General features: G+C 42.6%; 2 protein-coding genes across 4 annotated transcripts in view; both read right to left on the reverse strand.

Moving 5' to 3' along the window:
• Window positions 1-328, reverse strand: part of FAM133B (family with sequence similarity 133 member B) — a 28,036-nt gene extending 27,708 nt beyond the window's left edge. Inside the window, exon 1 of the mRNA XM_061164891.1 lies at window positions 190-328. Within this exon, the coding sequence (XP_061020874.1) occupies window positions 190-213 (24 nt within the window). The 5' untranslated portion in view covers window positions 214-328. The remainder of the gene's footprint in view (window positions 1-189) is intronic.
• Window positions 329-3,727: 3,399 nt separating this feature from the next.
• CDK6 (cyclin dependent kinase 6) overlaps window positions 3,728-16,362 on the reverse strand; it is a 252,667-nt gene continuing 240,032 nt past the window's right edge. For all 3 annotated transcript variants that reach the window (XM_061164896.1, XM_061164894.1, XM_061164893.1), the window contains exon 8: window positions 3,728-13,980. In XM_061164896.1, coding sequence (XP_061020879.1) covers window positions 13,834-13,980 — 147 coding nt within the window. In that variant the 3' untranslated portion in view covers window positions 3,728-13,833. The remainder of the gene's footprint in view (window positions 13,981-16,362) is intronic.

The raw sequence follows: 16,362 nt of genomic DNA on the forward strand, positions 1-16,362 counted from the left end.
ACAGGCGCCAACGGCGTGCGCGGCGCAAGCGCGTCCGGGGCCGGCCCCGCTGTGGGGGGAGCCGGGTCTCCAGGCTCAAGGTCCGAGCGCCGCGGCTGCCTCTCAGGCCCAGCCGGGAAGGGCGAGCGGTCCCGCTCTCCCGCCGCCGCGCCCCGCGTCGCCCCACTGTTTTCCCCGCCGGGTACTCACCACTCTATTGTCCCGCTTCCCCATGGTGCCGGACTGAGAGCTCAGCCAGCCCTCAGCGGGGAGACCAGGCCAGCGCGGCCACCGAAGAGGGCCCGAAGCAGGTCCTTCGGCCAACTCCCCACCCCATTGAGAGAGCGGCGCCTCGCGGACCCGGCGGCCGCGGGAGCCCACAGCGCCCCCTACCGCCTCGGAGGAGAGGCGGGCGCCCGCGATCACTTGCGGTTCCCAGGGGTCGCCTGGGGATTCCTGTCCTTTGCCACTCACCCAGTACAGCCGCATTGGAGAAGGAAGTGGCAACCCACTCCAGTGTTCTTGCCTGGAGAATCCCAGGGACAGCGGAGCCTGGTGGGCTGCCGTCTGTGGGGTCGCGCAGAGTCGGACACGACTGAAGTGACTTAGCAGCCGCAGCAGCAGCAATATAGCAGCATGGCCCAGGCAGCTGCTTTCTGTTTGGCCTTGTTTTGCTTTCTGCCATTCCTGATGTACTGAAATCCTCATTCCAGAGGATACAATGATTATTCCAAGGCCTGTTGTGTCCCACTATTATTCCACTATGCCTGTGTGCTTGGCATAGTGCGGATGCTGGGGATCCATAAAGCGAGGACTAGCACGGAGGTAGTCCCTCAGAATCCATCAAGCGGTGGCAGAGAAGTCAGTGTTCTCATAGATATTGCTAAAGACATTGCTTTTAAAGCTCAATTCCACTGATCTATCGCTCATGTATCCATTTCACACTAATTTTTAAACACCTGTGCTGTGCTTGGTCGCTGAGTCGTGTCCGACTCTTTGAGACCCCATAGACTGCAGCCCACCGGGCTCCTCTGTCTAGGGGACTCTCCAGGCAAGAATACTGGAGTGGGTTGCCATGCCTTCCTCCAGGGGATCTTCCCAACCCAAGAATCGAACCCTGGTCTCCCGCACTGCAGGAGGATTTTTTTTTTTTTTTTTTTTTACCCTTTGAGCCACCAGGAAAGCCCTTTGAACACCTACTTGGTGTAATTCTCGGAGTGACTGGAAGCTGGATACGAGCAAGACACAAAGATAAGATTAAACACAAGTGCTACCTTCAAAGGGCCTGTTTATAAGCTAGTTAGGGAGACAGATAAACACAGGGTCAATTTTACTACATGGCATGCCATAATAATGTCCGTAAAACACTAAAACTTCAAGGGAGGTGTTCCGGGGCTTCAGAGAAGGTGTCATTATATTCACTTAGAATTAATAGATCTGGATAAACCTGGATCCATCTCAGCACAACATCATTAGAAATTGAAAATCAATTTGGATCTTTTGTAGACTCTTAGAAAACGTCAAAATGGGCTTATACTCAAATATAAGAAAACTCCTTAAAACCACCTTCCCACTTTGTCTCCCCCTCCTTCCCTTTCTCATGCTGTATCACACAACAAATGATGCCAACTCCCGTTCTCTCAGAACTTTCCCAGACTCTCAAATGCAGCCACTGGGGGTTCTATTCCATACCGAAAGTTCATTCTCCTTAGTAACACCACTTTACTTCTTACTGTAAATTGGGTCTCCAAGATTTCGTTTCTCCTCCTCCTTCTCCCTCACCCCTGACTTAAGCTGGGGATCCTCTTACCAAGGACAGGCTTCTCTGTCTGAACAAGATGAAGTTTGTTTTCATGGCTTATTGATAGTGTTTTTCATATCTCAGGAACTTTACAGATATTAACCCTGTCACAAGGATCTTTTTCTTATGTTTTCTTCAGCAAGTTTTATAGTTTCAGCTCCATGTTAAATCCATGATCCATTTTGAATTTTTTTTCATGGTGTAAAGTAAGGATCAAGCTTCATTTTTTTTTTTACCCATATGGATATCCAGTTTCTCCTGAACCATTTGATGGAAAGATTATCCTTTCTTCATTGAGTTAACATATTAGTTTGCTAGGGCTGTTACAAATATGACTTCCTGGGGGCCCGTCGCTGTCCACAAGGAGTTCTTCCCTAGAGAACTGGGAGTTGTAAACTGGGCTCACAGTCCAGAGAGAAAAATCAGTGGTGGAGACCTACTGCGCTTTTAATGGAGTGAGGTTCTAAGTGAGCTAAACAGACACAGAGATAAGTAACTAGCTGAAAGTCTTCTGTAAACCACTTTGAAGAAAATGGTCCAGCGAAACCTGGTTGTGCATGCCTATGATTTGTGGAAACAGGTAGTTATGACTTTCCATTTCTTAATAAAGATCAAATTCCTGACTCTGTATCATCCCTTCTGAGTATTCTGTGTAGATCCTAAAAATGTAGATGCAATTTAGGGCCTGTTAAAAAGTTAAGACAAGTCTTAATGAGAGCTCCCAAGGAATTCTGGAGGACTAATGTTAAAATACCTGATATTGGACACAAAGACGGGAATATAAACATCAGACAGTGACTATAGTCCCACTTTTGGTTTGCCCGTAGCATCTTAGGAGCTGCTACATCTACCACTCTAATCTAGTATGTAAGTCAAACAGAAATGGGCACACATTAGCAGAAATTATCTCCCTCTTTAAAATCCTTCAATGGTTCCAAACTCCTTTATATGACATATTAAGCTCTTCTGGACCTCACTTCCCTCCCCCTTACAGTTTTAAATCATTGAGTCACGGCCTATTGGTGGAGTTATATGAAGTGAATTTAGTGGCTTTCCACCAGTATTTTCAAAGTGTGGAGGATAACAAGAAAACCTGTGTGGGACACGCAGTATCATTTTGTGGTATGTAAGTTTCTAATACGTGTTTATGTGTGTCTACGTGTGTATATGTGCACCAGCCATACTTTTAGATTATATTTCTTTCTATAGGTTATGATCCAAAAGCTTAAAAGCCACTGCTCCAGGTGTGGCCTCACCAATCTCCTGCCTTTTCCTCTCTGCTATTTCATAACTCCAGGCCACTGCAGACACAAAATATTTCTCCTTGCGTGACTGACCAGCATTAACTTTATAGTCCACTCAAGCACCATTTCTGCTTCCCAGGTGACTTGGTGGTAAAGAATCTGCCTGCCAATGCAGGAAATGTAGGTTTGATTCCTGGTCCGGGAAGATCCTCTGGAGGAGGAAATGGCAACCCACTTCAGTATTCTTGCCTGGGAAATTCCATGGACAGAGGAGCCTGGTGGGCTACAGTCCATGGGGTCGCAGAGTTGGATACGTCTGAACACACACCCACACAGGTGCAAGCCACATTTCCAATGTGAAATCTTTGTTCCTCCCCAGGTTATCAGCAATTGGTTACACAAACCTTTTTCATAGTCTCAGTCTGGAAGTTTCAGAAAGGACTGCTCCTGGTGCTTTACTTATTTTGGGGTCTTCAGTGATTACCACAGTCGACTAATAAGAGCTTACTAAGTATGTGTTATGGAAATTTTACGTTCAATGAGTGGCTACTTTTAAACATTTGAAGCCTGAAAAGGAGCCTCTTAAAAATTTGAAACATATTCTGCTAAAACTTGCAATTATATGTTACTTTACTCACAAGAATTACATTTATTTTACATAAAAGCAAAAAGAAAAATAGAATAGTAATTCATCTCCAAGAAAGCAGGTCAAAATTGCTGTTTTTATTATTTTTATTTGCTACCAAGAGTTTTATTGTAAGAAATACAAAAGATATGACAAATATACAAACCATTGTCTCTTTTTGCCTCAATTCAGCTTGTGCACAAGTGAAAACAATAAACTGGACAATGACATTTCGACACCAATTCTTAAAAGACAGTGAACTCCATTACCTGACAATAAATACCTAAATTTGCATTCTAGCACCCAGTAAGACATCCAGTTACCAAAGGATTCTTGATCTGTAACCCTCTGAATTTTCTGATACGTTCCATTGCTTCAGTCACCACCGGTAGTTCCTCTCCAAACAAGTCTTAAGAGTAAGAGCTAGGAGACCTACCTTTGCCCTCAGCAACCTGGGTCATCATGCACCACTTACTTGAACTAATTCGGAACAGATTGCTAGCAATGGGGGTATTTAATGTGTGTTTTGGCGGTCCTTGGATTACATATTTCCCATGACACAAATACCTACTTTTTTATTTTACTCTTCCAGCGGGAAGAGTCTAAGTAAACTGACCTATATTTTCATCTAGCTAAAAGGAAGGAAGCAAAATCACTCAGTTCAGGGCACTAGGAGGAGGCTAATTTTACAGATTGGCTTTCTTTCTTTTTTTTTTTTTTTTTTTAATTTTTTTTTTTTTTTTGCCTCAGGAGGGCTTTCTATGAGGTTGGCCGCTAGAGTGAGACGGCTCTTTCCATTCTCCTGTCTACACCCGAGGTCATTTCTCTTTGAGGGCTAAGTGACCTGGGTACGTAGGAAGGCCCCTGCTTTTGGAGAGGTGTGCTGCACCCACACTTGGGGAGAGCACAGGGCTTGTGGACCCCGTGAGGAAGGCCACCCCGGTGAACCTCACACCAGGGTGGGAACTCTCCATCTTGTGGATAGAGAAAAGAGTGGAAGCCGTATCTACCACCAAGCCATCTGCCGACATTCGGGTAAACCTGTGTCCGCGGCAGTGAGCTTCTGCACTGCTTCTCCAACCCGCTGAACCCAAAGCACCGGAACAGAGCATTCTGTAGCAATGTGAGCAAACGGAATGAGAGTCGTTTCGCACCTTTAAGGAACATGCACCCTTGTAAGTCTGTACCCTGATATTAAAATAGCAGAATGCGTTTCAAGTATGAAGAAATACAGTGAAAGGATAGCCTGTAGATGGATAGAAAACAGCAGCCTGGAATGTGCTTTATATTCTTGGTTAGTTTCTCTATTTGCACCACAGCTGAAACGGAATGCTCTGTAGAATGACTGGGTTTAAAAATCAAGATCCCTACGAAGAGGCTAGAAGGCATTTGTGATTGGTGTCCTGACTGTTCTCTGCTCAGCACCAGGAACCTTCTCTTGAGAACTATGGCCATAGGGATGGTGGCCAAGCCTGGACAGGCATACCTGGGATGCTTAAAGCATCTCTCGTCATGTCCCTGACCCCAAAGTACAGCAGAGGAGGATGAAGAGCAGCAGATGGATAGGCCGGGAAGGGGGCAGGGAGCACTTCAGAGGGAGGGAGGGAGGGAGGACGCAGAGGCTGGTGGAGCATCTGTTATTCTGGGCTGGTGCACACAGCCTCAACTAGTATCTGACATGCACATGCGCAATCCTTACATCTCCAGAACCGTGATTTCAAACCAACAGAAACCAACAAGTCAGAAGCCCTAATTAAGATTTTCTTCTACTTTAAAAACATCTATTATAAAAACAAGTGAAAAAAAAAAGCAAACAATAACTCCCTGGCTGCAACAGCCTTGCTGAAATCTAGAAGAAAGTTTTAACTAGGCCCTATCCGAGTGCAGAAACACCAACACATTTTAAGGTGAAAACATGCTTTTTTTTTTACACATCTTAGAAATGATAAGCCTATAAAATCCTCTAGTCCTACTCTGCACTCTACAGGAACCGACACTGTGCTTTTCTTAACACATACTGCTCTTCTATACAAAACACTTGCCTTGTAACCTTCAGGTCAAAACTTAAAATAGCAGACATGCAACAAGCTTTTGAGGTGTTAGGGACTGTTGGTGGTTAAAATCCCATTGCTGACAATGTACCCACAGCCCTTCTTTGTTTTAATGACCGGACTGCAGTGCTTCTCTACAAAACCACCTTGCTTGAAGCACGGAACCTTGGACTTCTCCCATCTGGCACGTCCTGGAAGCCTCATGGCACAGGCTGGCAGTTCTGCTTCTGCAGAAAACTCACACATTGGTCTCCTTTCAACAGGGCTACCTGTTCCCCCTACTGTACCCAACGCCTATGAGGGCACAGATCGAGTCGGGGGCGGGGGGCGGTGGGCTTCTTCTCTCGGGCAGCTAAGCGGAAGTGCCAACCAGGCATCTGTCTCTACCTGCCATCTATTATGATGACCACCTGGCAGAGTTCCTAACTGAAGGCCTTATTTGATGCTTTGCTATCTGCAGTTTTAATTTTTGCTGTTATTTCACACCATAATATATGCAATACTTGACAAGAGAACAAGGTTCTTTGCTTTAATTCCTTTACATACTTATAAAACACCTAGACACAAAAAATACTATCTCTATAGACTTAAATTCTACTAATCATGTTAAAATGCATGCAGCTTACTTGGGGGCTTAGTCTTAATTTTAATTTTCTTAGTTCCATCAAGACCATGATAATGAGCATTAAATGCAAATCCTACTGCGGTCTGCCTTCTGTTGCACTTTCACAGGACTAATGTGATTGAGAAATAAATAATATACATGAACAATAATAGAAATAATTTATGCAAATGTAGAACAACTTGGAATAAAAATTTCCCACCGTGTTAAATGCTGATCCTAGGAGTAGTTGATGCTATTCATTCCATGTGCTAACTAACAGACTTATCACTGGTCACAGAAAAATAAAATGAATACAAAGTAAGTTAAGGAATTAAAATATTCCCGTATACATTTCTTGCAAACACAGGACCAAAATGGCAAGATATACAATACACTTGGTGGGGGCTGGGGGTTCAAGATGTGTATTACTGCTGGGATCTATTTTCCTTATCCAGAGACTTCAAGGTCGAATTCAGAGTTGCTGGTGATCACACAAATATTGCTAGTTAATACATATTATTGCATTTAATAAAACTTAAGATTAGAAACTTTCAAGTAAGGGTATGAAGGGTCTCTTCAGGACTGTAACCTAAGCACTTCATTGGGTCTGGCTAGACACCACAGAGTTAGGAATGATATAACTTGTGGCTTTAAGCTTGCTGATTAGTGCTACAATCATAGTTCTTTACAGCATTATGCAGTTATGTGTCCCCTTCAAGAAAAACTACATTTGACAATCCAAACTCCTTAAATAGGGAAGGGGTTGTTTGACAAAACAGTTCACATCAAAGGTTCCTCTAAACAGGAGAGTCTCCCTCCTACATAACATAATTTGCTCACATACCTTTATTTACCTGACAAAGAAAAAGGAGAAAGAAAAAGTTTGAAATTAAAGAGTTAGGAGCTTTTGCCAACTGAGGATGAAGCAGAAAATAAATTTTCCAAACAAAACTTTTCCAGGCATATCTTTTGCCATCATATATGCAGAATGATAGAAAATAAAAAAATAAAAAATCTTTCCTGTAATTATACATCTTCTCTTAGAGAAAAAAAAAAAAAAAAAAAGCAGAGCTTAGAGCTTGAGAGATGCCTGATAGATAGCTTGATAGAGTAGCATCTCTTTATACCCGAACTTTCGGAGAATTGTGTTGTACTTATTTATGCACAGAAGACATCGTTTGCCTCTAGGGGACATTTTACTTCCTAAGACTGCAAAACAGATGCCTCTGAGACAGCAGCAGGGCAACACGGACCTCGGACAGTATCCCGCCGGGTCTGTAATCAATATCAGGCACGAACAGGTGAGCGGTGGGCGGGTCTCAGTCAGCCCCGCCCACTGACCTTCTACGGCCAAAGGGGCGGGGCGACGGCGCAGCGCACCGGCAGGCTTTTTCGGTGGGAGGCGGGTTTTGAGCAGGAGTAAATAAGGTTCAGACTGGCCCAAATGATGACAGACTGGAGGTTTGAATTCGGCCTTCCACTGAGGGGCTTAAACTGGAATCTTCTTCAATGGGATTTTAAGAAGAGGGACAGGCCGAAGATTTGACAGCCTCCAGTGTGTGCGGTATTTTGATTTAGTATAAATTACCGAGACTAGCCAACTGGCTACTCCGGAGAAAAGTGAAGCAGGGACTACGGAGTTTCTGCCACTCAGAAGGAATAAACGGCCTTCCGCTGGGTTGTGCTAAGGGAAGGCTGGAAAAATAATTTCCTTCCTTCTAAAGTTCAGTGACACTACGGAAGAAAATGACTTCTCAAATTGACTAAAATCATCAGGTGGATAATGGTGTCTGAGCAGATCTGTGAATTAAAACAAAAGTCTATGAAAACATATATATTTTTATAACATGAAGTTGCCAAGGAGCTTCACAAATGGAGATACCACTTAATGTAGATATACTCCTAAGTTATTAGCTCATAGGCTTAAAGAAAATTTAAAACAATTAAGAATATCTTGTGAATTTATGCTTGTGACTATACAAATTTGCAGGTCTTTTAGTACTTTAGGGCTCTGTTTCAGCATAGCAGATCTTTGAAAAAAGTTTGGTCTATTTAGTAGCTGCTGTGTCACTTAGTGTCTGCATCTGATTTTGTTAGTTAGGATTTTTAAACTGGATTGTGTTAACGGCCACCACAGTAGGTGACGGGAAAGCAGCTGACATGGGATATACATATTGTGCCTGAGGCCTCTGGAGGAATCTACACTCCTAACAACACTATCCTGTTCACAGATGAGTGTTGCCTATTGAGTAATAAGCCTGTCCACGTTTCTAATTTCTGGACCTGGAAAAGTGAGGTAATTAGATACCTCAAAAGATGTTTCATGAACAAATGAACAACTAGGCTCTCTTCATGCACTTAAATAATCAAAATGGGTGTATTATGCATCCTCAAGAACAATTTACTTGTAGACAACTGTTCAGAACTTAGCTAACAGCTAAAATATCTAAGTTACAGAACATTGTGAGGACTATGAATCATCCTGAAAAACAGGTGCTAGGCAAAAGTTAAATGTATGCAGAAAAATAAAGTTAGAGGCATAGCTCAGATTCCATACCCCCCTTCAAAGTGCCACCTTGTGGAATATACTAGAATAAAACAAGAAAGGCCATCCCTTAGGACAATATGAATTTTAAAACAGACATGTGAAAGAAAAACCACTTCGCTTTCCTAACATATTGACTTAAAATTGCTGTACTAGTATTTAACTAGATGGTTGGGAAAAAACTGTGTTTATTTTCAGGAGAGTATTGTTATATTCTCGAAGGCCAGAGCACCAGTTATTAAGAAAACATAAATATGTTGATGGATGTCCATTCTTTTATCTAAATTAACTCTCAGGGAATGCTAAGAAATAGAAAACATTTGAAAAGCTGACTTGCACTTCATTTAAAAAACAAAAACAACTAACTGAGGAAAACATTGAAAAATCAGACCCCTCCTCTTTCTCCATTTTTTTGTTGTTAACAAAGGTCAGAAGATGGATAAGGCCAAAGGAATATTTTTGGTATATTTTCTGAAAAAGGACAAACTAGAAATGCTTGAGATATAGGTGTGTAATAAAACCAGGTTGAAAATTGCATGCAGAAAAAAGTGAAAATTCTATCTGCTTATGCCTTTGAGGAAAACACCACTGCTAGTTATCTGGGCACTTATATTGCTTGGCAGGTTTATGGGAGCCTGAAGTTTTTCCACTATGGGGACGGACCATGTAATTAATCTTCCTCATCATGTGTCTGTATGTACTGAATGCACATGATAAATGGTTTAGGTTCCACAAGTTTTCAAAAATCTTGGTGGCATAGGAAACACATACCTTTAAAAAATTTATTTAGTTTTTAACAATGAACATTTTAAGGCTCGCACAACGAGCGTAGCTTCACATGGCTGTGTCTTCCCATGAAATGCGGAAGGAATAGGGGTGGTTTAACTTGCTTTAGCTCAACCTTTGAAACGATAACTGTTTGGAATGGCTTTTCCATAAAATTTGTTTTTGACCATATCATGTTCATAGTTGCCAGGTGACTTTAAATAAAGTATACATAACTTTGAAACTATCCTTCTTTGAATACCTTCATTTTCTCCAGAATTTCCTCTAGCCACTGCCTAGTATCTTCTGGTTTTTAAAAAATTTAGAAATAATCACATTTTAATTTTTATAAAGACACTATTTTATGTCTTTAAGCATTCTTTTGAATTCTATCAATATCTGGAATATATAATATTCAATTATTTCCGTTCCAAGAAATTGTACTAACACAATTAAGTAACTACAGTGGCTTATTAACTTTCAACATTCTTTCCTAGACCCACCTAAGCAACATCGGCCTGTTTTTGGAAAATGAGACACTCTCATGTGCTTATAAAAATTACAGTAAAGTCACTTAAAAAGAGAAGCAATTCTTTAGAGAAGAATTTTAGTATGTTTATGATATTAGGAAGCATACATGATTTAATTTCTATTAAGAAATAAGAATTGTCATTACTGATTTTTATAGGTACCCCTGTTTAAGAGAAGTAGCTATAGTTAGTTAAAAACTCAATTTAAATCCATTATTTAAGACTCAAAAGTTTAGTCATATTTAAGTTTTTTTCTCACCAGGATGGACAGTATCACATTCTGAAGTCATATCATAAATTTCTCTATTAAAAGGTCCATGTTTTATTTAAGATAGTAACATCCCATGCATTCTGAAATTTTCATTTTTACCCAAAACGAGGAGGCTGAGAATCAGGTGAATCTTTTGAACTATTTTTAGTGTAAGTCACCTGAGGCTAAGTGAAAAATCAGTCATTCAGGATGTGTGTTTCCTGAGAGAAAACCATGAGAACATAGGGGGCTAAAATGGCCTGGAGCTTTCTTCCGAAACAGGTTCTCCGCTCCTTGAGTTCCCATCCACTTCAAAGGGGGAGGCCAAGTGGGAGGCCCCAGTGCACCGGGTTCTGACAAGCTCTTGGGGATTGTGTTTTTAAGATTATAAGGTTCCAGCCTTATTACCTTTGCCAGGTGAGAGCTCATGATGCCTAAATGGACTCTTTACATGTTGGCTGTTACAAGTCCACCCTGGCACAGCAGTTCCCAACGCTTGGGCCGCTAGATTGAAATACATAGAAACGATCCGGCAAACATTCTTGTCCCCATCCTAGTAAGAAATGCAAATGTGATTTCAAGTCTGTCATCCTGTTTCTTAGAGCTATAAGCTGCTTCAGTGTAACCCTGGGGCGATATGACCTTTTCAGCTAATCACTGCCTAGCTTTTGGCAAAGCCGTCTGAAACCATATGTCACAGAAGAATAAGCCGCATTCAGTAAGCTTGTCTTCTGCTCTATGATTCAGAGTGCCCTAATGGCAAAGGTGCATGTGTGGGATCTGGGTCTCAGAAGTGGTGAGCCGGATGTGAAAGACATAAAATAAAAAAGTAATCACTCAAGTGCAACAACCGCCAGGATGGAGGAGCTGGGGACAGACTCTTTAACGAGTTCACAGTTCTGCCTCTCACAGGGTAATTTGGCAAGTATCTAAATGTTCGTGCTTGAAGTTTTCTTTATAAACACCACCAATAAATGAATCAGGAGCATATGTTGGAAATAAAAATTGGACTTTCTACGTGTTTAAAATGCTAAAGAATGCTGAAAAATTCCAGTTTAGAACAGCTGCATTTTTCTTGAGTGAACTTACGAAAAATTTTTGCAAAAGCCAAAACCCAAGTTATGTTCAATCTAACCATGGATACTCACTGCAAAGCTCCTGACAGATCAGTGCAGTGTTTTAAAATTCAATTTCCAGGCCCCTGGTCTTTATTATTTTGACCTCCGATCAAAGGAAAGGCAGAACTCATTTATTGGTGTTCCCCCCCACCCCCCACTTATCTGGGTAGACCACAAGTACATTTGCCTCGAATATTCTGGGTCCGTTATATCTCAAGCATTTACAGTGATGACAAAACATAATCTCGATGCTGTCACAAGGAAGACTGTAAAAAACATTCTCATGGCCCATCTTCTCAATCATAGCTTGCTTTAGCAAAAATTTTCCTGCTCTTAAAGTTATTGAATTAGAACAATATTAAACAATATATAGATATTAGAAAAGAATGGGTCCCGACCCAGAAAGCTCTTAAAGAGAAAAGTCTCCTAATTTTTCTCTTGTTCAAGATAGTCATATACACTATTAAGTTCTGGAGAACTCGGAAAGGCCTGATTATGCATAAACATCATATAGAACATTTTCTTCTGAGGGAAGCAACGTCCATTCTTTGAAGCCCCTAATGCTAACACGATCTAACTGTTTCATACATGCAAAACATGAATTGGAAAGCCAAGGGAGCTAAAACTTACCAAAGGATACTTCACCTCTGTGTCTTCTGGTTACTAGAGCCGACTGAGCACTAACTACGCAGACGGCAGAGATGGCATGGAATATATAGTACTGCAGAGAAAAATGGCAAGAGGAAAGGTGAAGCTGTTCACAACACCCAGGTCAGGCTGGCTCTGCAGGGGGCGGGGAACGTGCGTAAGGCGCTAGAATGAGCACAGCCTGGTGAATGGAGAACAGGTAATTTTACAGAGTAAATATACATCCCTAAAAAATAGTTCAGGATGTTCCCTCAGACACTACACTGACAATATAGTCTACAAAAATGCAAAACACTAAGTAACACTTTAAAGCAACCTACATCTCAGTGATGGAGAAGAACCAGTCTTCTGCTCACTGCCTAGGTAACAACAGTAAATGCCAGGAAGATTGCAGTAGCGGGAGAATACATGGGATTCTGCTAGGGCTGTGGAATTGGAGCCATAAGCCATCATCTGAATCAAACTGTTGATGAAAGGTTCACTAGAGGAAAGAAAGGAGAAGATGCATGAGAACAGCCTAAGCAATCTGTCATTAACTGTGTAAGGCTAGTGAAGTACATTAGACACGCTGGGGGACAGATAAAGATGTACACTTTGCAAATTCAGCAGTGCACTGCAGAAGAAGTACAGTGTAAAAGGCGGAGGCAAACTTAACACGGCATTCCTGCCTCTGGTCAGAGAGAACTATCCTCCCAACTCAAAAAGGAAACAGTTCCTGAAAATTCCTAACATCAAAACCAAAACAAAGTAACAACAAAAACCAAAAAAGAAATAAACTCCAAACCAGGAAATAAAGGCTTTCTCTATTTTTTTTTTTTTTTTTGACAATTTTACCTTGCTGAGGTACACTCCCTAAATCTATAGCAAGCTTATAAGGGTATTCTTTAAAAGAAACAATCAAGCATACTATACAGGTTAAAATGACAAGGAGTAAATGCAGCTTTTTGAAGAGTAAATAGCACATTTGCTTTCAGAAACAGGTTTCTTAAAAGATACTAGAATTATTTTTTCTTTTTGCTGTGTGTATAAAACTTCACCTAGATGGTGAACCCTTTACTATTAGTGAATTGACTGCTTTTGACCAGAAAAGAAATGCTAAGGACATAGGCTCAATTTTCTAGTTTGAGAAGCCCAATTTAGTGGATCTGCTATAGTCAACAGACACCTGTTATTTAGCGGTCACTTTGAGACTTTAAGATTCAATTCTCCCTCTTGTTTATAGAAAGTAACACTTTTTAAGAGATCAAGAATCACACACACACACGCATGCACACACACTCACTCAGAAGTACCAAAGCAGGCCCCAGCAGCTACAGAGAGATTACATGTGCGATCTCACTCAGCTGTGCCCAGGTTGTTCACGTCACACGGGCAGCATTCAAGATCAGAAAAAATGAAACGGCAGCACAACGGATCAGCAGCTTCTCTTCTGGAATTCTTCCAGGTTCTTGAAACAAACAGACACACAAACAAATGAATGGACATAAAGCTGCAATCACTCTTGCATTGATTTCAAAACAGTAAACGAGGTGGTTCCCTCGGAGAAGCAGAGCCCATCCGGAAGACAGCAGCTAGGAGGTCTCCAGCCAGCGATCCTCGACAGCTCTGCAAGGCTTCCTCGGGGGACCCCTCAGCCACCAAGGAGGTCCCCCGGATGATCAGCTCAAGGCAGGTTAGGCGGTATTCATTTCCGAGCTGTTCTGGCTGGGCGGCAGGTGGGAATCCAGGTTTTCCTTGAACCTCTCCAGATCGTGGAAGTAAGGGTGAGACAGGGCACTGTATGCTGATATTCTTTTGGCTGGATTAAATGTCAAGCACTTCTGTGATGGAGAAAAAATAACAGAGTGACATAAAACACGTCCATGTGCTTACATAGTTATGTATCTCTTCACTGTCATGTGTTAGGAGGAGGGCTTGGCAACCCACTCCAGTATTCTTGACTGGAGAATCCCATGGACAGAGGAGTCTGGCAGGCTACACACCACAGGTCTCAGAGCGTCGGGCACAAATGAAGCAACTTGGCATGCATAATGAGAATGGATATCTACTTCCAGGGACACTAAATACAACGTAGAGAGTACTCATCTGACGTTGTTGTTGAGTCGATAAGTTGTGTCCGACTCTGCGACCCATGGACTGCAGCCCACCAGGCTTCCCTGCCCTTCACTGTCTCCTGGAGTTTGCTCAGATTCATGTCCATTGAGTCGGTGATGCCATCCAGCCATCTCACCCTCTGCTGCCTTCTTCTCCTTTTGCTTCATCTTTTACATGTCCCTAATGTATAAACTGCCCCTCAGGAAAAGGCAACACCTTTTGGATTGCCTGTGGACTGTTACCTACCCAGATTTCTTTCCAACTCAATCATATTATTATTACAGCATGTGGGGGTGGTGGTTTAGTCGCTAAGTTGTGTCTGACTCTTTACTGTAGCCCGCCAAGCTCCTCAGTCCATGGGATTTCCTGGAAAGGATACTGGAGTGGGTTGCCATTCCCTTCTCCAGGGGATCTTCTCAACCCAGGGATGGGGATCTTCCTGAACCAGGGATTGAACCCAGGTCTCCTGCTCGGCAGCCAGATTCTTTACCACTGAGCCACCTGGGAGGCCCTTATTACAGCATGCATATAACTCTAGGGAAGTGATTTTTCTAATGCTAGCAAACTTGGTGCCAAAGGCAGTCTTCACCCTGATTTTTCACTCTGCCCAAGTTTTATCCATGAACGGGAAATGGAAAGGGGTTGCCTTGTTCTGGTGTAAGGCTAATTACTGAACACAGGGCCAGTGGAGGGGGCAACAAGTAAGGGCTAAACCTAGACCCTGATTATCCCGATCCACTAGCAAGTCATGTACCCCACCCTAGGGCTGTGTCTCCCGGAGGAAGAGATGGCTTCCTTCTAATTCATGTCAAGGTGCCATATGGGCTAGCAGTAGCCGTACAGGGAGACCATTAGATTTAATTCAGGTCACTAAACTATTTCAGGCTGCTGACCAAGTGCAGGTAGAAGGTGAGAGGAGAGGAAAGCAGCCATCTGCCTTCCTAAGCTGCCAATACACAATCAATTAGTTATTAACATTCCTCTAATTTCAGTTCCATTTCCACTCCAACCACAGGCAATCATGTTCTTCAAATCCTCCCCCTCTCCTCTACCAACTCCTCCAGCATGCTGAGCAGGTGGTCAGCACTCACTAGCGATGAGTAACATCCCAGCTATCCACACCACTGCCTCAGGAGCTCCCGGGGAGCAGAGAAGCTATGCCAGCTCCTCCATCCTTGTGACCCAGTGCCTGCTGATGCGGCTGGGGAACTGAGATGTCTCTGAATTTCAGTCTTCTAGTCTGTGGTCCTCAGCCTTTTTGGCACCAGGGACTGGTTTCGTGGAAGACAGTTTTTCCACGGATGGGGGTGGGGGTGGGGGTGGGATGGTTTGGGGACAATTCAAGGGCATTACATTTATGGTGCGCTTTATTTTTAATCTAATGCTACTGCTGATCTGACAGGAGGTGCTGGTCCGTGGCCCAGAGGCTGGGGACCCCTGCTGTATGTAATCTAGCTTTAACATTATCACAATTAGGTAGACCTCTTCCATTTAATCTGAGCCCTTGAGTCTTTCACAGTCCTGATTGGATTAGGGACTCCTAAAACTCTGCTGAATACAACTGACCTGGAAAAGTACAAACAGAAAATCCTACATTTAACTTCAAGTGAATTTTTGGGTTCCCCCAAATCTTATTTATCTTGAGCTCCCCACCAGTCCATGGATGCCAACCTGTCTTCTGAAAATTAGACCCAAACAACAAGCAGAGGAAGGAGCTTGTTCTACTGTCTCTAATAGCAATAAACATCTTGAGAAAAGCTTTACAAGGGCTGAATTCTCAAAGGACAGGAAAGCAGGGGCAAAATTCTTAAGCCTGAGTGCTCTCTTCCCAGAGTCCAAGAAGGAGAAAATTACGTAGTGGCATTAGAAAAGGAAGTTGCTAGTTTAATTCCCAGGACATAGGAAAGAAGAAAAAAAAAGTTGTGGAAATATGTCTAAGATAGAGATATCCCTAGAGGATTATCTGGGAGGAAGCCCTGTTCCCACACGACACGGATGGCTTAGAGCTGGGAGCGTGGTAGACAGGAGAACTCCTTAGCCTATGGCGGGGCATGTGTGTGAGAATCTCAAGCTGGAGGTTGTAACACATTTTGTCCTACAGAAATATT

Source organism: Dama dama, chromosome 18 (genome assembly GCF_033118175.1).
Source record: "Dama dama isolate Ldn47 chromosome 18, ASM3311817v1, whole genome shotgun sequence".
Classification (NCBI taxonomy): domain Eukaryota; kingdom Metazoa; phylum Chordata; class Mammalia; order Artiodactyla; family Cervidae; genus Dama; species Dama dama.